At 32.3% G+C, this 23,416-nt stretch overlaps 1 protein-coding gene across 1 annotated transcript in view; it reads left to right on the forward strand.

The window, feature by feature from the left end:
• Positions 1 to 5,077: 5,077 nt before the first annotated feature.
• pkhd1l1.1 (PKHD1 like 1, tandem duplicate 1) overlaps positions 5,078 to 23,416 on the forward strand; it is a 64,458-nt gene continuing 46,119 nt past the window's right edge. Inside the window, exons 1-26 of the mRNA XM_056480020.1 lie at positions 5,078 to 5,182; positions 5,289 to 5,366; positions 5,493 to 5,634; positions 7,268 to 7,376; positions 7,465 to 7,522; positions 7,626 to 7,719; positions 7,820 to 7,873; positions 7,965 to 8,038; positions 8,127 to 8,169; positions 9,270 to 9,340; positions 9,434 to 9,544; positions 9,652 to 9,741; positions 11,909 to 12,174; positions 12,693 to 12,784; positions 13,728 to 13,887; positions 14,035 to 14,170; positions 14,302 to 14,445; positions 14,719 to 14,873; positions 15,319 to 15,429; positions 17,196 to 17,360; positions 17,453 to 17,574; positions 17,706 to 17,866; positions 18,318 to 18,484; positions 20,756 to 20,891; positions 21,154 to 21,308; positions 22,628 to 22,750. Of these exons, the coding sequence (XP_056335995.1) occupies positions 5,116 to 5,182; positions 5,289 to 5,366; positions 5,493 to 5,634; positions 7,268 to 7,376; positions 7,465 to 7,522; positions 7,626 to 7,719; positions 7,820 to 7,873; positions 7,965 to 8,038; positions 8,127 to 8,169; positions 9,270 to 9,340; positions 9,434 to 9,544; positions 9,652 to 9,741; positions 11,909 to 12,174; positions 12,693 to 12,784; positions 13,728 to 13,887; positions 14,035 to 14,170; positions 14,302 to 14,445; positions 14,719 to 14,873; positions 15,319 to 15,429; positions 17,196 to 17,360; positions 17,453 to 17,574; positions 17,706 to 17,866; positions 18,318 to 18,484; positions 20,756 to 20,891; positions 21,154 to 21,308; positions 22,628 to 22,750 (3,084 nt within the window). The 5' untranslated portion in view covers positions 5,078 to 5,115. The remainder of the gene's footprint in view (positions 5,183 to 5,288; positions 5,367 to 5,492; positions 5,635 to 7,267; positions 7,377 to 7,464; positions 7,523 to 7,625; positions 7,720 to 7,819; positions 7,874 to 7,964; positions 8,039 to 8,126; positions 8,170 to 9,269; positions 9,341 to 9,433; positions 9,545 to 9,651; positions 9,742 to 11,908; positions 12,175 to 12,692; positions 12,785 to 13,727; positions 13,888 to 14,034; positions 14,171 to 14,301; positions 14,446 to 14,718; positions 14,874 to 15,318; positions 15,430 to 17,195; positions 17,361 to 17,452; positions 17,575 to 17,705; positions 17,867 to 18,317; positions 18,485 to 20,755; positions 20,892 to 21,153; positions 21,309 to 22,627; positions 22,751 to 23,416) is intronic.

A 23,416-nucleotide genomic window follows, 5' to 3' on the forward strand; every position in this document is an offset into this window, starting at 1 on the left:
TATCATTCAATTAAACAATACTTTTAAATAATTATTATACATCTTAGTTTGGTTCAACACACTAAAATATTTTTCCATTAATTACTATAGTAGGCTATTTGATTTTTTCGATTTGGGACTTGAGATTCCACTAGGCACATCTTGAGCATGTTTATAGGCTCAGGTATTATTATAGGCTCATAAATATCAGTGTGTGTGTGTGTGTGTTTGTGTGTGTGTGTGTGTGTGTGTGTGTGTGTGTATGCATATATATTTATTTATTTATAAATAAATGTATAATTTATATATTTATATATTAATTTATATATTTATTTATTTGTTTATTATTATTATCATTATCATTATTATTATTATTATTATTATTATTATTATTATTATTATTATTATTATTATTATTATTATTATTATTATAGCCTATATGTCAACCAGAAGTTGTGGTAGACTTTTTCATTGTCACTCTCTCATTGTCTGTCTTTTGATGATTGTTTGCCTTTTTGAAAAAAAAAAAAGAAAAGAAAAAGAAAAAAAAAACACTGATCTATTTACATTGCAAAACGAAAATAGGATATAATTTTTTTTTGTTCACATTTCCATTATGGAGACTGGTGAGTGTTCTAAAATGCATTAGATGCAACACTAATTTGACCACAAACAAATCATACCCTCTTAAGCTAACAAATGTTTATATACACTATGAACAGCAGCTAATTATTCTCTTTATTCTCTATTTCCAGAGTCACTGATTTGATCCAAGACCAACGACGCGATGATCCCAAGGTTTCCATATCCTGGACAGGACCGTATCCTGAGCAGCTACTGTGGTGGTCATGGAGGAGTGGAGAACATGAGACTGATTCCTGTGACACTCCAGGGACAGACGAGTCTTCGCTGAGGCCAGCTTCCAGCCTCCGCTGCTGAGACTCCAGCTCTGCACAAGACGTTTGGCCAGCGGAGAAATTAAAATGGTCGTGCCCAACTGAGCCTGGTTTCTCTCAAGGTTTTTTTTTTCTTCACTTTCGCCAATTAGTGAAGTTTTTTTCCCCTCTCCACTGTCGCCACTGGCTTGCATGGTTCGGGATCTATAGAGCTGCGCATCGTTGGATTTGCTCTTCAGTGTTTGGACTCTCAGTAGTGATTTTTAAACCACACTGAACTGAGCTGAACTGAACTGAACTTAAACACTACAAACTGAACTACACTGTTCCTATTTACTATGACCTTTTATTTGAAGCTGCTTTGACACAATCTACATTGTAAAAGTGCTGTACAAATAAAGGTGAATTGAATTGAATTGAAATTGAACAAATGGTAAGCCTATACGTTGTCCAGATTTATATAAAACAAACAAACAATAAATAAATAAATAAATAAATACATAAGCTGATTTTCAAGTAAAAAAAAAGTTGTTTTTCTATTTTTTTCTAGCATTCAATGTAATGTATTTTTCCCCTAAAATATCTATTTCTTTCATTAAATGCATTCATGCTAACTTCAAACACACATTCTAAAGTGACAGCTGTGTATTTGGGGTGAGGATCGTTGTAATAGTTTATTAAAAATGTCACAACCAATCCTTTATGGTAATTCGGTTTTTAAACTTCCACGGTTTTAAATTTCCAAACAAAAAAGTTTTATTTATTTATTTATTAATTTTTGTATTTTTTCTGAATGTTATGAATTTTATCAGATTACTTCTGTGAGATGAACGAGACTACAGCTTACCCCCCCCCCCCCCCCATCCCCCCCCCACCCCCCACCACACACACACACACAAAAAGCTATTCCGTCACCTTGACTTGTTCCAAACCATTTTGGCCATTTGGTGACCACAAAAGAGGTGATATTAACTAAAGTGGAACACCTAACCTTTGACTGCTAGTTGTTCTTACTATAATGCAATGGTTACAGGTTTCCAACACTCCTTAATATATCATTTTTTTGTATTCAATAGAAAAAAGAAGAATTATAAAAAGAAAGAAGACTCTAACTGTTTGGAACACCAAGGGCGAGTGTGATGACAGAATTTTCATAATTGGGCCCTGCAGTCAGGCCACCTGAGTATGATTGTCACGCTATGTGCTTTACTGTTGTGCAGTATTAAAAGAGTGTGTGTTTGTGTGTGCTCAAGGGCTGCCATCCTGGGATGTTTTTCTTTCTTCTTTTTTATTCGTGGTTGGCATATCAAGAGGCACCGCAAAATTGTCTTCATAAGTCATCATGTTCATGACTTTTCATGTATGTTCTTCAACCGTTTATTTAACGTATTTTGTCCAATATGACCTACATGGGGAAGCGTTCAGCCAATATGCATACTGCTAACTTTTGAAATATTTATTATGTGATAGGCTAATGTAAACAGTAAGAGGTAAGAAAACCTTAATCCAAATGCTGTGTTCATTTAGCGGCATTTCCAAAAAAAAAAAAAAAAAAAAAGGAAAAACTAAAAGCTTTGAAAAAAAAAAAACTATAATAGATTACTTAAATGAAAATAAACGCTGTCGTAATTAACACATTAAATGCACACAACATTTTAAAGCACAGAATGTGTCCGTCCTATTTCCGCAGATGGAGTGACTGCAGTGTGCGTGTGTGTACATGTATGTTTGTTTACTGTGCAGGAATAAATGTTATGAAAGGGAAAATTCGCTTATTTGAATGGGAAAGTGGCCCATTGTGTAGTAATCCCTTTGACACAGTGATAACGTATGTAGCCTATCTAGGCATATGCTAACATATTGCTGATATTTGGTTGTGTTTACCTAACATGTACTGTATTTGTACTTTCATTTTTCTGGAGATGTCCTTCATTATTGAAATTAAAAATATAAATTAAGGTAAAAAAATTATTAATAGCCTATGTTCATTTATCGCTTCACTATTCAAATTTGGTCATCATGCAAAATAGCTAATATGTAACTAAAGATGAAAATCATCTTTTCAAAGTATCACAAGGCATTACTGATGCCAATATAATAAAATATTATAAGAATTCTCCATATCTCCAGGTCAAATGTGCAAATCTTCCTCATTCCTTCTTGTTTTAGATTATTCAAATGGATTATATCTAAATGGCATCAAATTGTGTTTAATATGGTAGCCTACATTGAAACAGAATAAACGTCACATATCTTGACTGACAGCAATGTTTATGATCACCTGACACACAGAGGTGAAAATAGGAGTCTCCTTTTGCTACCCTGAGGGCAGACAGTATAAAATGACTGAACTATTCTTAACAAATGAGCCATTGGTGTCCAGGTCTCAGCAAACAGGTAGGCTCTGTGAGTCAGAATTATACAGTGTGTTTTTATATAGCAGTCTCTGTTGTTCTTTAATTTAATTTTATTTAAAAATTCCTTATTTACAAGTATTTTAGAATACTTTGTATTAATACAATTCTAAAAAGTCTCATTTTCTGTTGATTTTTTATAGGGTTGAGTAAATATCAATATTTATTTTATTCTATAAAGGTGTGATAACATTCCTCAACATTTAATTAATATTTTAAGGACATCTTTAAATTATAAATCTCCTGAAGTTAAAACTTTGGTATTGTATGAAGTTGACACATGTTTTGTGTGTTATTTATTTTTATTTTTTATTTATTTATTTATTTATTTGCATCCAGGCTTTAACAGAACACAAAAAATACAAACAAAAAAAGCTGACATGAAAAGCTAAGGTTCAGAATAGTTAAGATTTAATAAATCCCAAATAATTTTCAACCACAACACCTAAAAAGATTTTTTAAATGTCACCTCAAACTACATTTGATAGGTTTTGAATTAATAAGTATGAGTTAATCTGACTATACAGTTTAAAAAAGCTGTCTGTTGTTAATGTTTAATAAACAATGTATAACATTTATTCAGTGCGTCTAAAATGATTGGGTATTGAGTGAATGTTGGGTCAAATATGGACAAACTCAACATACCCAACATTTGGATTAAAATGTATATATATATATATATTATATAGACCCGTAGCCGTGGGGGGTTGGGGTGGTTCGAAAGACCCACCACCCTTACTGACAAAGTTCATAATTTGGCTTCCATACAAGCTCAGTTTTGACAGTATGCCATCATAAATTGTGAAAATAACCAATAGAAGAAGGTTTTAAATTTTTAATTATTCAAATGGACAAATTCTGACTGAGGAAATGAGCTGGCCGGTTTATAATTTGCCTAAATGCTACATATTTTAATTTAAATTTTAACAAATTTCTAATTGTTTTTTTAAATGATGGATGATAACACATTTTGTATTTTAAAAATAAGCATTTTGTCATATTTTTTTATTCAAAATTTACAATTCTTAAATGCACATTTGTTAATAAACACTTAGCACTTTGACAAAAATGTAGGAAATTTTTTGTTGCATCAAAAAGTGTGGTTATGATCATCCATCCGACAAGCTAATTCAACAAAAATTAGGGTAACACTTTATTTTAGTGGTCCATTTGAGCATTAGTAGACTTTCTGCTTCATACAGTATGTGTTGATATTGCTCCTTCAACAGACATTTAGCTGACAAGAAACTTTGCAAGTGTAATGGAGGCCAGCTAGTAAGTGCTGAGCAGGTAAACCTCACTCCTCTGAACTCTAAAGGTGTTCTAGCGACAGACACTGGAGACCATGGTCTTTAGCCTCCTTGTTAGAGAAACCAACTCCCATGCTGAAGTTCGCCGGTTCGATCCCAGCTCGGAGCGGGTTGAGTGGTGTAGGACCAGCGGGGTTACCCAAAGACATGTCAGCTTACACTAAGCCCAACCTAACAGTCTATTTATAATCTAATGAGAATTAGTTGGCATACAGATGCAATGTAATTTAAATTCAACAAATGGACCATCAAAATAAAGTGTGACCAAAAGTAGTGCTTAAAATCTAAATAAAAATGTTTATCTGGATTAATGCATCAAAGTAGTAAAATAAACATATTAATAATATTTATTTGTTATGGATATGTTATGGACATTATGTTATCATTGTTACAATTATCGTTCAAATAAAACAATGTTTAGTGACAGACATCAAAAATGTAAATATTTGCAATTTTTTTCTGACAGAAGGAACACAACGACAGGTGAATTGAAGCGCGTGCACTGAGTCTTTCAGGATGAGGCACGCACGCCGACAGCTTCATTTTCCGCTCACTGTTTGTATTCTACTGTTGAGTTCAGCAGGTACGCGCTAAATCATTTATTCATTCATTCATTCATTCATTCTATTTCATATACTTCCGTCATTCCATATACTTCAAACCTTTAAATTCATCAAATGTCTTGACAGGAGCACAGCGTGTAAACAAAGTAACCCCAAAATTAGGAAGCATCAATGGAGCAACGAGATTGACCATAGAAGGTCAAGGTATAAAAAAAACCCAAATTGGTCTATATGTATTTTTCTTCTGTATCTATTCTGTTCTGATTTAGGACATTTTATATTGCTGAAGCTATTTGAAAACACCTCTAATAGTGCCTGTGGCTTCTTAAGGTTTTGCTCAAGCAAGTCAGTTCAATCTCAATAATGACCCAAACTTTGGAAACAGTGTGACTCTGGTGTCCCATGTCAGATCCTTTCCCTGTGATGTCGAGAGAGATTCAAGTCACTCCACAAAGATCATGTGTTACACGAGGTAATGAATGAGATTTTATTATTGTAAATATAATTTTTTTTTTTTTACTTAGCTTACCCTAAGAAGAATTGTACACACTTATTGTTAAAACATTGTAAGTTAAGTTAAGTTAACTCAGTATACTAAATACTTAAGTTGATCTCAAACTTCAGCCCTCCTATTTTTTTAAATTCTTTTTTAAATATTTCTCATGTAATATTTAACATAGTGAGTACATTTTCACAGTATTTCATGTTTTTATTCTTCTTCTGGAAAATAATTTTTTATTGTTTTTTGTTTGTTTGGCTGGAATAACCAATTTTAAGGTCAAAATTATATGCTGCCTTAATTTTTTTTTTTCAATTATTGTTTACAGAAATGGTGGTTTATTCCACTGTGGATACCCCTGATAAATAAGGGACTAAGCCAAAGGAAAATGGATGAATGTTTACAGAAACCACTGTCGTCCAATAACTTGCCTGATTATTCCAATTTGCTTAGTAATAACCTAGTTAAGTCTTGAAATTGGACTTTAAGCTACTAGCTACTTTAAGCTACCTTGCAAAATAAGTAGAACAATATTATGCACTAAGACAAAGACAAAAGAAGTTGGTTATTAGAAACTAAACTAGTTATTAAAACCAAGTTTAAAAAATGTATTTGTTAAGCAACAATTGGGAAATATTTAAAAAAGAATTAAAGTTTCACAGTAGGACTAATCATTATGACTTTAATTAAAAATCCGTTAAGATAAACTAATCGTTAATAGTATTTCTACAGCAAAACAGTTCATTTTTATTTCAAATTTCACTATAGTAAAAAATCATATATGTTAGTATTATTTATTGCAATGTGACCTACTAACATAATGGCTAATGTAAATAAAAGTTAATAAATGCTTTAAAATGTGTATTTGTTAGTTGATGCATTTATTAATCAGTCCTTCCAGAATTTCACAGGACTTTTTCACAGGAGTTTGCGGCCTAAAATGACTGATTTTGCTGAAGCTTTTCTTAAACTTTGTGGCAATATTTGTGACATTATTTTGTGTTAATTTTGTGTAATAAAACAAACAAATAAATAAATAAATAAATAAATAAATAAAATGAATATACATGAACATACATAAATAAATTATATGAAAATAAATGAAGAAAGAAATAATATGAAAATAAATAAATAAATTAATTAATAATATGAAAATAAATAAATTAATACATAATATGAAAATAAATTATATGAAAATAAATAAATAAAGAATATCAAAATAAATAAATAATATCAAAATAAATAGATAAATAAATAAGTGTTTAGGTTTATGTTTCTCAAAAGCAAACAAACAATCAGTCAAACAAATAAATAAAAACATTGTGTTTCATTATAATTAGAGCTATGCCAGAAGATAACTATCAGATAAAATTAAAAATAAAATAAAATTAATTAATAATATGAATACATGCAAATAAAATAAATAAAAACAAACAAACAAACAAACAAACAAACAAACAAACAAACAAATAAATAAATAATATGAAAATAAATAAATAATATTAAAAATAAATACATTTTTAGGCTTATGTTTTTCAAAAACAAACAAACAAACAAACAAACAGTCAAACAAATACATAAAAATATTGTGTTTTATTATGTTCAGAGCTATGCCAGAAGATGACTATCAGGTTCAGGTCAGTGTGGATGGTGTGCCAGTTTCTTCCAGTCAGACTTGTTATGGATACCCGTGGAGTTACTGGTGCATGTTCTATGTAAGAAAATGTGCTTATTTGCAAAAATATACTCCTATTTACTTAAAATATTATAATACATTTATAAAAACATGCACTTCTTTCACAGATCCGATCATACCGTACACCCAGCATTCAAAGCATCCGTCCACTCTCTGGTCCCCCAGGTAAGTTTTCTTTATTTGATAGTTTTCTCATTAATCTGTGCTGCTGTGGCGATAAATTTTCTCACATAATAATAATGATTATAAAAAAATGAATGGACTTCAGGCACTGTTGTGACACTGCGAGGAAGAATTTATACCGATGTATATGGAAGCAACACAGACAAAAGTTCCAATGGCCTGGATGTGAGATTTTTAAGGTCTGGTGATTTTTAAAACACAATGTAAAAACATTTTGTATTATTTTTTGTGTCTTGACATAAAGTGTGTCTGAAACTGATTTTAATATATTATTTAAAGATCATACATGGGAGGCATGCCTTGTGAACTTCTAAAACCCAATTCAGATGAAAAGTGAGTAAAAGTAAATCACAATGAGGTTACAAACAAATGTAAATGATAAATGTAAAAAAAAAAAAAAAAACTGCATTCGTTTTTTCTCCAGGTATGGACTCTACTTGGATTCAGACACCAGCCAATGGGGATATATGAGCTGTAAAATTTCTGGAACATATATCGGTGAGGACTTGCCATTAATTAAATGTTCAGGAATTATTCATTCATTATAGATGTTTGTTGGAATAAATGTCATTGCTTTGGTTTTTAGGTCATCACAATCTTAGTTACATTCTGGACAGTGAATATGGGAGGTCAGATAAGTTTGATTTCGCTTTACTCAGCTCCTCATCAAAGTCTCTGTTGTTGTTGATAATACATATTTTTAGTTGAAGTCAAAATTATTAGCTCTCCTGTGATTTTTTTTCCTTTTTCAAATATTTCCCAAATTATGTTTTACAGAGGAAAGGAATTTTACACAGTACTTCCTAAAATATATATATTTTTTTATTTTGGCTAGAATAAAAGCAGCTTTTAATAAAGAAAGGTCAATATTATAAGCCCCCTTTAGCATTTTTGTTTTGATTGTCTACAGCATTGGTTCCCAAACTTTTCAGCGCCACAAACCCCAAAATAACAATGCCAGTAACTTGCGACCCCAATATTTTCTGAAGTGCTTATGAACATATAAACCTTGCACACAATGCTGCACACATACCAATAGGCACAAGTCTATTCATCGTTTAATTTTGGAGAACACCATTTGGAGACTATCCTCCATGTTCAGTTGCGGCCTGTATTTATCTTTTAATGTACATGAGTGCCATAACGATGTCATAGCGTTTAACCAGATGTCATAAAATCAATGTGCTGCATCTGACGTTATTGCTGTGGATTTAATATAATGTAATCTCCCCAGGGGTCACAAAAACCGAAAGGCTGATGGCTTTTTATTTTAATGTTTATTATTAACAAGTTGACAATGTTACTATTAACTACTATTTTGTTCTTCAGTAGGCTATGGATAAAATATGGTCATTCTAATAGTTTAATAAAATAAATTTTTGATTTTTGGAAATCACCAAGTGACCCCTCTTTATTGTCCCACAACCCCCACTTTGGAAACCAATGGTCTACAGAACAAACCATCAATATACCATGATTCGCCTAATTACCCTAACTTGCCTAATAAACCTAATTATCTGAATACTACTGTCTTAAAAATAAATATAGTGTCTTATAATTATTTAGTAAAATATTATATACACTGTCATCATGTTATTAGAAATTAGTTTTAAAGCTATGTTTAGAAATGTGTTGAAAAAAAAACTTTCTGCTAAATGGAAATTGTGGAAAAATTATACAGGGGCCAATAATTCTGACTTCAACAGTATGTGTTTTACATTTCTTTCAGGAGCTTGCCAGACTTTGGAGTTTTCAGCATCTCAGCACTGAACAAGCTTGCCATGTTCCAGACCTATGCAGGTGGGAAAAGCATATATTATTCATAAACAATAAAGCAAATACTGCACAAAATCTGATATTTTTGAAAAAAAATTGCATTTTGGTCTGTTTTAGAGGTGGCAGGAGTTTTTCCATCTGAGGGCAGCATGTTGGGCGGCACATTGCTGACCATTCAGGGACAAAACTTTGATGAGACTGACCAGCCAGCTATGGTCTCAGTAGGAGGTAACCATGATGCACTGTCAGTGTTAAATGTATACATTTACCTGATTTTTACTAAAAATACTTTATACATTTATTTGAGAATAAATAAAACTTTTTTCTCCCCTTAGGTAATGAATGTCAGATTCAGAAAGTATCAAATAACCAGATTGTCTGTATGACTCCGGCTTATGAAAGGACCAATATGACAGTGTTTCCTGGTGAGAACATTATCCTACATTTCATTGATGTAACAATCTCTGTTGTTGGCATGACTGTGGAATTTTGAAATCAACCTGAAAAAAACATCTTTTAGAGGGTCACATTTTATTAAACCACAGACTGTGATTGTCTTTTTTACGTACAGTAGCTGACCATTCAAAGTGCAACTTTGTTTATTAGAGGCCATCGCATAACTGACTACAAAACTGGAATTTTATCAGTTATTTTGTATGTTTCTCTTTGTTCATGCCATCAGTATAACTAATAAATTCTAAAATCAGAAATCATTAACCATTAATTAAATATTAATCATTGAATTATAACTAAAATGTGATTAAATTGACCTGTCTAATAGCTTTTGAAGGCATAATTTTACTTTAAAACTCATCTTGAGAAATTTCCAGTTCAAAATCAGATATATAGCAACTATTTCTAATATCTGCTACTTTCTTTCTACTAAATTGCGAATATTCAAAGCTGACTCATGTTATGCTCAGAAGAATTCTTTAGAAGATAGATAAAAAATGCATTAGAGGGACTTTATTAAACTTTAATCTAAAAAAATTTGCATTTTAATATACAATTTTAATATACATCTAATAGAAGTCGTAGCTAAAATTAGGCAAAATTTGAGCTTTCACTCTAAATCTAATAGACATCTAACAATAGTCCAAAAATAGACTTAGACAAACCTCATGGGTCCCATCATACACGCAGTGTAATAAGGTCAAGACATGTATGACGTGATTTGTTACTATTTTCAGAGAAGCGCAACTGTAATTTTCATGTTTTGCGCGACGTTGTTTAAATAGCAAATCCATTTGAGTCCAAAAATGTGCCATTTTGTGGACTCATGGGTGTTCTGGTCTAGAAAGGAGGTGTGTTAAGACGCATTGTTGGTACGTTGCAAGTTTGAGGAACTGAAATAGACTGCAACCAACTAAAAGCTGGTCTAAAGTCCAGCGCAGAGCATATTAGTTATGTGCCTATGCAGGTCCAAAATGCGTACACATTGCTTAATACACACAGGATGTACAGCATTTAATATAATTAAAATGTTAAAAAATTATAATTTTCTACATAAATATAAAAACCACTGCCTCCATGCCTTCATCATCTTAGGTGCTTTTTCAGTTTAATTATGACAATTTGCATTTGTATACTATTATTGTAATTAGCAGTATTATCACATGCATATTTATATTTGTTTTAATAAAAACTAGTTTAGATTTGTCCACCTGTCGGGTTTTGGAGACGTATGCATCACCATACATGTATGGGGCATAAGAATAGGACGTATGTTTGAATATAGCTCAGTTTTTTTGACCACACTTCATTATTATTGTTCATTTATTCATTTGCTAGAAATTAGAACTGAATTTGGAAATAGTTTTGAAACAAATCTTTGTGCTTAACAAAGTTGGTACAACACCAACACTGTTTCATTATCCATGAAAGCAACTGAGTAAATTAAAGAGTAAACGTAAATTAAAGAGAAAGTAAAGAGGCCAAATGTAGGAGACTCGTTTTTTATCCTCGGGCTGCAGATGGTCTGTTTAACTGTTTTCTCGGTAGTAAAGCATTCTGGTTTTTTTCACCTACAAAATCTGCCATGTAAATAGGAAATGCACCATGGCATGACGCAACTGATTCTTAAAGTGAATGGGAGATGAGACTCTTACTGGTTTGATGCTCAAAACACACCCATCACTCATTAAGAGAATAAGCACAACCCTGTTAGACCATGCACCGCAGGCGCAAATCGTATTTTTCAGTCCTTAAAATAGCAAAAGTGGATTCTGACATGACCTTAATGCTTTTGCATCATGCGCTTTAGACTTTGCGTCTAGATCGTTAAAAAAGAGCCTCATATGTGTAGTTATTCATCCCTGTTTATATAACTAGTTTTTTTTTAAACCATCTTTCAATGTTTATTAGATTTTTATCAAGAGGCCAAATTTAGCCTTATTTTAGCCAAGATTTATGTTTATACATCTTTTAAATGCAACAAAAGTGCTTACTGGCTTATTACATGTACAAATACATGTGTAAACAAATACACGTGTAATCATTACCCATTGCCTACTATTTATGCAAACTGAACATTTTCAGATGCAGCATTGTCTTTATTGTAATTTAATGAAGAGTATATGTTCATGTTTGAAGGTGGCCGAGGCTTTAAAATGGAGATGTGGAACAACTCTAATCCAAACCTTCTAGAAGATGTCCTCAAGTATAACTCTAGTAGGCCTGGATATTCTGTCCAGTGGGTGGATTCGCTGTCCTATTTGTGGCCTGATGAAATTGATTACTTTGTGGCACGATTCAGTGGTTTCTTTGTTCCAATGGAGACCGACAACTACTATTTCCGAATCAAAGCAGACGACCGAGGCCAATTATATTTCAGCAAAACCGGTCTTCCCCAGGACAAGGTATACCTAAATGACAGAAAAATTAACAAAATAAACAATTTCATAATTTCAGTGTTAACAAAATGAGGCTAGTAACTTGCAATTGTATTATAAATACAATATGATATCTTTATTGATTTTTAGTACTTTCATTGTTTCTAGTACTTTGAGGAATGTGAAGGAGAGTGGCTGCTAATTAAATAGAGAGCCAATGAAATAATAATGACTGATAATATTGTAGTCGGTGAATACTTTTTTTTCTTCTTTTCTTTAGATTTTTGTGAAGTTTCTGCATAGAAAAATAATTATGTGAGCTAAAATACCTTACATTTAGTGTGTCGCTTATCTGAATATATCATAACCAATATTTTTATGGTTTAATTAAACTTTTATTGTTACTAAAAGCAATTAGTGTGCTAATGTCCCCTCCAAACATAATTTTTGGCCACTATGTTATGCTATATTTATATAAAATGCAAAGAAACATTTCAGTTTTATCTAACTTCACCTTGTTTTTTATCTTCAACATTTACTTCCAGGTCAAGATTGCATATCAGCCTTATTATACAAATAGCTTCTTCACCTACAGCACCCAGAGGTCCGCGGTCATGCGCTTAGAGAAGGGAAAACCGTAAGTTTTAAATGGTGTTTAAATGTGTGATGTAAGTCCAATTGGTGTGTGAATAACTAGTCTACACTGTAAAAAGTAAAGGTGCTTCAAATACCCTGTTGAATACTTAAGGAACTTCAAAATGTACTTTAAGTGCCTCAAAGCTCTTTCTCTCAAAAAGGGGTTCCTTGAGGAACCACTAACAGTCTTTGCAGTACTTGCAGGATCTGTCTTCTAAAGGTTAGCACTTAGAGGAACCAAGAGTTTTTGTGACAATTAAATAAGACACTTGTAGAGACCAAAAAATGAGATGCATGTTCATTTACTTAATATTTACTTAGTTATTTGTGCATTTAGAATGATATGAAATTTGGTGTTTATTTTTTATTTTTATTATTATTATTATTATTTTTGTGGCACTCACTGTGAATACATAAGAATATCATTGATTAGAGTCTAAATGTTAACTTGCTAGCAGTTAGGAGACTGACTGGAAAATATGTATAATGCTAAAACACTTTTTTTTAAATCACCATAATCCAGTGGTGTTTAAAACATGCTGTATCAGATTTCCCTCTAGAGTGATGTCTGGTCACTGGTTTAATTTCTTTCCAATATATTAACGTTTAGAGACATAATCGACTCTGTGTCTTTTTAACCTTTAGTGTATTTGACAGTATATAAGCAAAACAATGCTAAAAACGGTTTTATTTTAATACTCTCGCAACGCGTACCATTTGAGAGCCAACTTTCTTGTTGTAATATTCAGATGAGTGTTCTCAAAAATAGTATTTTTGGATGTTTAAACTATAGAAATAAAAATATTTAATAGAGTTTTAAATTTAAAACTGAAGACAACTGGAGTTTTTCTTGCTAAAATAAACAAAAGGTCCTGTTTTTTTCCGACAAGACTCAGTCCTGGATCTAAACATATTGTCTGTATAATTCTTTCAATGTGCTGCAGGTACTACATTGAGGTTCTAATGCAGGAATATGCAGTAGTAGCATCAGTAGATGTGGGCTTTTTCAAAGAGGTCAGCCCTTTCACGGCACAGCAGACAATAGAATCTGTTAATGAGAAACAGCAGATTAACGCATACTACACAATACTACCTGAAAAACAGGTAAGTGAACTCACTTTAGGCAGAGTTCAAAGATTATCTACAGATAAGATGAAAGGAAGCCTTAGAAAAATCAGCACCTTCAGAAAAGCTATTCTGTCTGCACTATATCAGTGCATGTGTTTTTCAATTCTATTAATGCTGTTTTAGGTGGTTCGTTTTGATGGATGGACACCAGTAACTGCTGTAAAGGAGGTTCAAACTCTGAAAATCAGCAGTGACTGTTTTTCTCAGAGCACATGTGAAAACACATACTACTTACTAGGATATGGAAATCTTAAAACAGGTGCACAGTACAGTACAATAGCTCTAAGAATGTGTGTTTTAAGTAGCCAAAATATCAATTTTTAATTAATTCACTTCAAATTTTGCATGTTTTGTAATGTTTACTGTAGTTAATCACTTTGCATGTTTTAGGACCGATCCCCGTTAGTGCTTCAGCAATGGATTTGCAGAACACTCTGAATGACTTGTGGACGATTAAACCAGACAATGTTACCGTAACAAAGCAGGAACTGGACACTGAGTTGGTGTACAATGTGACATTCAACTCTAAAAGAGGTGAACTTTAAAAATAATCTCTGATTTCTTTGGCATTTTTGGTTTGCAAACAGAAACCTATGAGAAATGTAAAAATATACATAAAAGATGACATTTCTAAAGGCTATCATTGCAATTTTAAAATTCTCTCACTGAATAAAACAATTAACATTTCTAATAATATTTAAAGATGATTTTTTTATGTTGCTTGTGAATTTAATTTTATATTGAGTAAAAACTGAGTAATTTGCCAAATCAAAATGATGTGTTCTGACATTTTGGAAATGATCTTAGGTGACTTTGAGGATCTTGACTACCTGATCATCGACTCAGATATGAACATCACAGTAACTGAAGCTGTGAAAGGGAAGGCCAGCATGGAGACTTTCACACTGCTGTGGGCAGGAGTTCCATCCCTCCCTCTGCCTTTCAATGCTTCTGAAGCTGAGGTTATCTTTGGTTTATATCTCTTAAAATTAACCATAGAATGTGTACCAAACTTTTACAACTTTTCTTTAAATGTTTCATACCTATTCACCTTATTCTTTGGTATGAACGGATGCAGCCATTTGAATCTTTTTGGCTCAAGACTTCCGGCCTCATACCCTTCCATTCATTTTTAGACGTTAAAAACAGCTCGTTATGCTGCTTGATGTAGCAAACTGACATTTTCTTATTATATGATTCTGTTTTTTTTGTGTAATCATGCAAACACTTGTTTGTAGAGCAAGTAGTTTGACCGTTTTTTGTGGTTTATTATTCCCAGTCATTTCTCCCATAGGCAGCTAAATTGGAATTTCTAAAACAATCACAAAAACGAGCGCACTTCCGCATTGAAGAATAAGGTCAATATGATAGGTTTCATTTGTGTTTGTTTTGTTTTATCTATTAAAGGTGCGTTCAGCACTCGATATGATGATCACCGCTAAATGTCCAGCAGAGATTCCAACAGCTGAGAACAGCAATGTAAAATTTTTCAGAGATTATGAGACGACCACTACAGGGGTAAGCAAAGCTGCAAATTCACATGATCATACGGAATATGTTTTACATGCTGAGGACTATTTGAAGAGTTTAGATGGAAAATTCTCTAAAAGCCATTTAATATTTTCTTCTAAAATTTGCAACTCCTGTGTGCAGGCTCAATAATTTTACATTTATAGTGACGAATATGTAATTTTTTGGCCTTTCAAGTAAAAAAACTGAACAAAAAAAGTTTAGTAGAATATTTCAGAAGGCATTTAGCGTTTTTTTTGCATTGGAAATTTTCATTTTATATTTGATAAGAAATAAAGATTACTCACTCACTCACTCACTCACTCACTCACTCACTCACTCACTCACTCACTCACTCACTCACATTCAGCACTAAAAGTGGACCACAAAACCAGTCATAAGTGTCTTTTTTAAAGTGTCAGTTTTTATTGTGATTTAAACATGACATGAAAGCTGAATAAATACATTTTCATATAATATAATATGGTTTGTTTCTATTGTACAATATTTAGCTGATATAGAACTAATTAATTGAGAAATACATGAGAAATCATTGAATAAATGATTGAGAAAATTGCCTCAATTATGTTGTAATTACTAATCAAAAAGAGTGTTGATAAAGCAATGTACAAAATATCTGGTCCGTTTTGATGAATTTTGATGGTCCGTTTGTTGAATTTAATTTATGCCTACTAACTCTCATTAGATTATAAATAGACTGTTAGGTTGGGGTTAGGGTTAGTGTAAGTTGACATGTACTTGCAACGTTTCTTATAGTCAGTTAAATGTCTGTTTAGCAGCAGTATCAACAGATATTAAGCAGACAGTCTACTGATACTTAAATAGACTATCAAAATAAAGTGTTACCAAATATCTTGATGATACAGTACATGATCTTTTTTCTAATCCGTACTTTATCATAATGATAAAGTTCAATTAAATCAATTATTTTGAAGCTTACGATGCATTTTTGTCTATTGCAACATATTCCATAACTTTTGTGATCCAAGGTCACAATTAACCTACAATAGAATAAATAATGCTTTAGTTCGTAGATACAGTACTTCAAAAAAGGAAAATATTCATTGAAAACACACAACAAGCCACCACATTTATTATGAATTTTGTAGATAAATTATATGAATATATTAATTTTGCATATATAAAAACTTCTTACTTTTACCAGAGTTATTTGAACGCATCTGACTTAGTAATTATGACTTCCTGATTGATAAATATGAAAATCAATGAGAATTCAAAAGCACTATTAGTAATCAGTAGGGTCAGACAAAATCTGTGGAAATTTTTAGTTTTTTTCTGAGAGTTTTGTAAAAAATCTGCAGATTTATATGGATATTATTTTGGGAATATTGTAACTAAAATGTTAATAGATGAAATAAAAATTAATAGGTTTTTAAGTTTTTTTATTGGTTACAATGCATATCCATCTAGGTCCACTTATTTGGTAAACAAATCAAGTCTCTCATATAATATATCTACTAAAAGAAAATATTACTTTACAAACTGTATTATAAATAAATCAAATCAATTTGAATTAGTCAATAATATTTCTGAAATTAATTTAAAAACTGAATTTACACACATTTAAACAAGTAAATAAATAGATTCAATCACAGGCAAAAAACTTGCAATAATCTGTGTGGGCCTAATCAGTTTTTTTTTTTTTTGCAAATAATGTGACATTATTCATCATGATGAACATCGTTTTCTTCACCATTTTACCAGCTCATAGAGATTTCTCCTTGTAAAAACAGTTTTCAGGTGATCTAACCCGTAGAGGGGTCCTTGTTAATGATTCAGAAGCTTTCTGTGGACGCTGGTGTCTGAAAAATCCTGAGATTTTCTTCAATGCCAATGACACTACAGTATCCGGTGCCATCTATAACCCAATACTGCTGCAGCCATACATGTATAACTCTGTAAGCATCTCCAGACACCCTTACTACTTTTTATTTTCTCACATTTGAACTTTTTAAATATGAAAATATATATTTTATTTATTGTATCCTAGATCTGCTTGGCCTACAAAGGGAGTTTAAAGAATGAACTGGGAATATTGTTCAGTTACGTAACTGCAAACACTTACCGGGAGGAAAGCACATTTATTTCTGTGCAGTTTGACTCAACAGATGAGTACGTTTAGTTGGCTAAACATAAAGTAACAATTTTGCCTTTTCTTGCCTCTACTTGCGCTCTCCACAATGACAAGATTTAATCTAATCACAGTTAGATCAATGAAGAAACATATATGCTGTCATTTTCAGGTGGAACTACAAGTGTGTGGATCTTCTAGCCTCCATACAGACAACCTACATAGGCTCCAACTTTAAACTTCTACAGCTGAGCGTGTATGGGGTGGACAGCAACTCTGTTTTCTTCATTGATGCTGTTCAAATTGGACGTGCAACAGCGTTAGACTCCAATGGTGAATATAGGAATAAGCTATAGATTCAATTATGGAATGTAATTACACAGTTTAGTTTAACTCTGTTGTATTAATGCATATTAGTCTCAAATATAAAGAGTGAGTAAGAAATCAATTGTTCCATCAGCAGAGAACAAAATTAGTTCACATTTTCTTCCTCTTTAAATCTAACAGTACAATTATAGCATCAAAACAAACATTTAGGCCAAAAATACAAATAAAAATATATAATAATAATAAGATAAATAAAATAACATTATAAATAAAATTAGCACATATTTAATTACAAAGTTTAAATCAAAATTGATCAATGACTTTTTGGAACGGAATCATATGTCTTATTTGTTTATTTGTAATCATTATTTAAAATATATACATATATGTTATGTTATTTGATTTTGACTTTGTTCCTTTTAATTGAAAGTTCAATTTTCTCTTTCCACATGTTCAGTTATTCTCCACAGAAGAAGACCACCTGCTCTTGCCAGTTCAGGGCTTTTCCTTTCAAACATCACCATCAGCAAACGAACAAATTCTTCTCAAATCAGCTACGAGATCACAGCGACACCTTACAACTGTGGCTTTGGTGTCCCACTCTTTGAAATAGGTTTTCTGGAGGTGAGTTAAAGCTGAAATTCTTTAGTCTTTCTCTTGAAGTGTTGAAACTTCCTGATTTTTCTGATGTGTGGATCATGCAGATTACATTAAAATTTGCTCGTCTTGGTGTTGTTTAAAATGCTGTATGCCATTCTTCAAAATATGAGGAAAAAAAGAGAGAAAGAAAGAAATAAGACATAAAAAGGTCACAAAATGTGTCCCGTGTGACACATGCTGATAATTGTCAATTTTGACAACTGATGTTTGGATTGAAGTTATTGAAGAAAGTACATGAAAACTTTCATTTTAATTTGATGTAACTTTGATTTAAAGGGGTGGTCCAAAATGTATTTTTAACGCTTGGTTGTGTTTATAAGATGCAAAGCAATGTGTGCTAATGCTTTATTAGTAAAAAATCACGTTATTCTTTCATATATCTCACTTTGATTATATACAGCTACTAAGCTAACATGAAAACGACTGTCATATTTCCTAGTTCCTCCGAAAGGCCTGCCCTCAAGAGGCTCTGATTGGTCAGCTAACATAATGTGCTGTGATTTGCAGAGCGGCTCATTACCTTTGCACAACCCTACAAGCACGCGCTTCTGTGCAGTTTAAACAGAAGCTGTCAGCCATATCAGATTGAGCCTTAATCAGACAGAAAATGAAGAGCACACAGGTGAACCTCATGCCTGCTCTCTTTTGTGAGTTTGTTATTAGAGCTGTATAGCGCACGGAAAGCATCCACATAGAGAGACACTGAAAGCGGCCGCATGGAGAGACATTGCACTGTTTAAAGAGGTTTGACTGATAAATATGAATTTGTAGCTAAATTGTTAGCAGTGCCAAATAGCATTTCCTGTTGTTTTAGTCCTTCTTTACGTCCTCGCTACAACATAGACCTATCGGTAACGCTAGAAACTGTGCATGTGGTTGATCAATTTTAACAAATTAAAATACTTACAGGTTGTGACTCACAATCTACAGCCAAATCACAGCACAGCACTGAACTGAGAGAGATTCTGGAAGTTCTCAATTGTCAAATGCTAGCTATATAATTTTGTAATTCTCTGGAACATAATTAAAATTAAATTGTAAGCAGTACTCTCTTTGTATCATCCTTCGGAAGCCGAAATACAGAACAAGCTCTTTAGAAATAGCAGAGTTTGGACGGCATTTTAGCTTACTCTGCTATAACATTACAGCGCCTCTGGACATGCCCCTTCATTGTGCAGGGTGTGTGCGCGTGGTGAATGCACGTAACCTGAAGCGTTTGTGATCGCATTAACCCGGATGTATTTTTTTGTAGTCCATAAACTTTGTTCGCTGTATGCTAAGCTGACTGTGTAAAAGCAAATGTCTCCCTTTGCACTGAACTTTGAGCATATTACATTCAGAGATGTTGTTTATGTTCACACAGCAACATTACACATCAACTAAAGTTTAAAATATGACATTGTAGTGGAACACTCCTTTAAACTAGATTTTTCAAAACATTGCATGTGTTTGCTTTAGGCTGGGCAAGTATGAGTCAAAATGTCCAAAACAAATGGCCAGGCCATAGGTATAATTATCATCGAAAAAAAACAATACATTTTAATTAATTTGTAATCTGGCATTATGAGAAGAATGATACACAGAAAATGTTTATTAAACATGTAATATTGATATAAAATAGCATTAATATAATGAATAAATTAATCAATATATCGACTTATCGCACAACACATGTACATGACCTCAATCATTTTTGGTGATGCACTATACAATATATCGCCCATACATAAAAAAAAAAAATAATAATTTTTAGCTGATTGCACAACATCTCTATCTCTATTGGAGGTGTCAGTATGGTTAAAAAACACTATAGTATTTACATAAAATTACTATATTTTCATGTATTCTTTTGCTAACATTTATTATTATTTATTTACGATATGTGCTTTCACATTGCCTATTAGATTGTTAAAATGACTATAATTAAAGTGAATATTCTTAAGAATAAAATATGATGTGTTCTTTGAGTGTATCATGATGATATTATATTGTCATTATGGGATTATATAAAGAGTGGCATAAAATGATCTTAAAATTACAATAATATAGTTTATCGCAATATTTTGTGGTGCAATATGTCGTACAACAAAAAATAGATACCATGACAGGCCTAACAATGACTAATTTTGGGTAAAAAAAGAGTAAATAATGACAATTTTTGGATGATCTATGCATGAGTGCCCCCTGAATAAGCCTTCCATATTCTCGATCTTTGTTTTTGCTTGTATCCAATAGAAGATGCCAAGCAGCACAGGTGACCTGTTGATTCAACGCCAAGGGAATGCAACTGTCACCATTATTCGCCCTCAGAAAGCCAGTCCACCTCTTACAGGAACCTTTGACGTGGAGTTCAGTGGTCGAAGTGTCGAAGGTTAGCATGCAGCTTGAAGGTTTACCTGTTTTTCTAGTGGTCTGTGTTGGCCAGTTGAATGGCCTATCTGTGTTCTGTGTTTAATATCATATATGCATGTCAAAGGTAAACATGTTGATTTTGGGTTTACCTGTTACTTTCCTTTCTAGTGGCTGGATGGTGGTAATCCTGAAATTAACAGATTAGATTACTAAACTCTATGTACATGTACCAAAACAAGTGGTTTAACTGTTTTTTTGTGTGTGGTGTGTGTTTTCTCCAGGTCTGGCTGTAGATATCAGCGCTGCAGATCTGCAGTACGCTCTACAGGGGATCCCAGAGCTCGGCCAGCTGCAGGTGCAGAGATCAGGAAACTGTAAAGGATACACCTGGAACATCCAGTGGCTCACAATTCCTGGAAACCAGCCTCTGATAAAGGCAAGAAAAAGATCAGTGTTCTATAAGCTTAAAAAAGCTTAAAAGATCCCTAAATTGGGAGTTTGCAGGTTCAATAGGGGTTCTGCTGAAGGGATAATAAAAGAAATGTTAATATGAATTCAAACAAAAGTGTTTAAATATAAAATGTTCATCATTTTAAAAATCATATATACTATTAAAAGTTTGAAATATAGCATAATTCAACTTGAAAATGTGTTTACAACTCATTTAGCTTGAAAGAGTTTGACACATGTCAGATTGACAAACCCAGCAAAACAACGTCAAAAATGCAGATCTATTTTATGATAAAATCTTGACGTCCATTTGACATCCACACATGATGATCTTTTAACCCCCAAATTAATGGCAAAAAATATATAATAACATTTTTAATAATCTAAAAGCTTTTATTCCAAATTCTATTTTGTATTCCTTAGTATACTTTGTATCCCTTTTGGATCTTATGTCAAATCAAATTGACATCTAACATTGGCATCATAAACACATCAAATATTATTCGAGGATTCATCGATTTTGTTTGCTTTTATTACAAATTCCAAATTTACATTGATTTTGCATCACTAAAATGCACGTAAATTACCTTTATATCAAAACAACATCAAATTGACAGCTAACATTGGCAGCAAAAACAGGTCAAACATTTATTACAGGATTCATTGCTTTTTGACGTGTTGTTTGCTTTTAAATTTCAAATTTGCAATAATTTTGTATGACTAAAATGCACGTAAATTACCTTTATATCAAAACGACATCAAACTGATATGTAACATAGAGTCAAAAACAGGGAAAAAAGTCCTTAGTTCAAATGATTTATTGATTTTTGACACGTTGTTTGACACCATTGTTAAATATCAATTTATGTCATTTTGACAACAAGGTAGTCAATTGACATCAATTCAATTTGTAGTTTTGATGATTTTTTTTACGTTGGCAAAACATTCTAGACAGTATAAAGATGTTGTGTGATAAATGTTAACTAGACTTTACACTGTGGGAACAAAATACATTTGCTAAACAGTAATTTCTTATTGAGCACTAAATGTATTTTTATGATTTCTAAAGGATCGTGTGACATCGAAGACTGTAAACTTATAAAAAAATTGCTTTTGACATCAAAATACTGTATATCAAACTAATAATATTTCAAATGACATATTTTACTATTTAAACTACAAATAAATTAATCCACTATTTCAACAGCATTATACAATTTAGTAACTCAGAGTTTCTGAGCTATTTAAGTTTTTTTTTAATCTATATCTGTTTCATTTAACATTTTTCTTGACAATGTTAACCAGATCAATGCTTCCAATGTGATTGGTGTGAACCCATCGGTGACATCACGAGAGGTCGAGCAAGGAGGCCTCTTCAAACAGAAAATTATGGGAGACTTTTTGCGTGTGCCTACAAATAAACCACAGGTGCATTTCTTACCTATTGCTTTTACAGCAGAGAATAGCCTTTATCATGTTTGTTTATGATAGACTGGTAACATGAATGCAGACTGCTTTTAAACGCTTTTCCTCATGTAACCAGATACCATGTAGTCTACAGATTTCAATACTGCTTCAAAGTAGGTCAGATGAAGGATCTGTCTGCTTATATTATATGCACTATTCTGGGGATTTAGCATGAGTGGATTATGGTTAAACTAAAGATTGAAAGGTTAGTTTGTATTGCAAATGGACGGGTGTAGGGCTGCATGATATTGGGGAAAATCTGATGTTGCAATTTTTAATTTTTCTGTGATAAATATTGCGATATGAAGACAGTTTGACAGCATTATTATTCTGGGCAGTCTACCAATATTCAGGTACAGAAATTGAGAAATCACAATGCAAAAAAAATGCTTTTCTTTCTTTTTGTCTTGTTTCTAGTCCAAATATCAAAACAAATTCTTAGACCAAGTAAAAAATTGTTTACTTTTCACTGTCAGAAGAAATAAGTGCAAATTAAGATGTTTTTTTGCTTGTTCTAAAAAAATTATCTGCCAGTGCAGTGAAATAATCTTGTTTTCACTTTGAAATGTAGTAAATGTAGACATTCTAACTTTTTCTTGCATAACTCAAAAATACTATAATTCAGGA

Source organism: Danio aesculapii, chromosome 19 (genome assembly GCF_903798145.1).
Source record: "Danio aesculapii chromosome 19, fDanAes4.1, whole genome shotgun sequence".
Taxonomy (NCBI): Eukaryota; Metazoa; Chordata; class Actinopteri; order Cypriniformes; family Danionidae; genus Danio; species Danio aesculapii.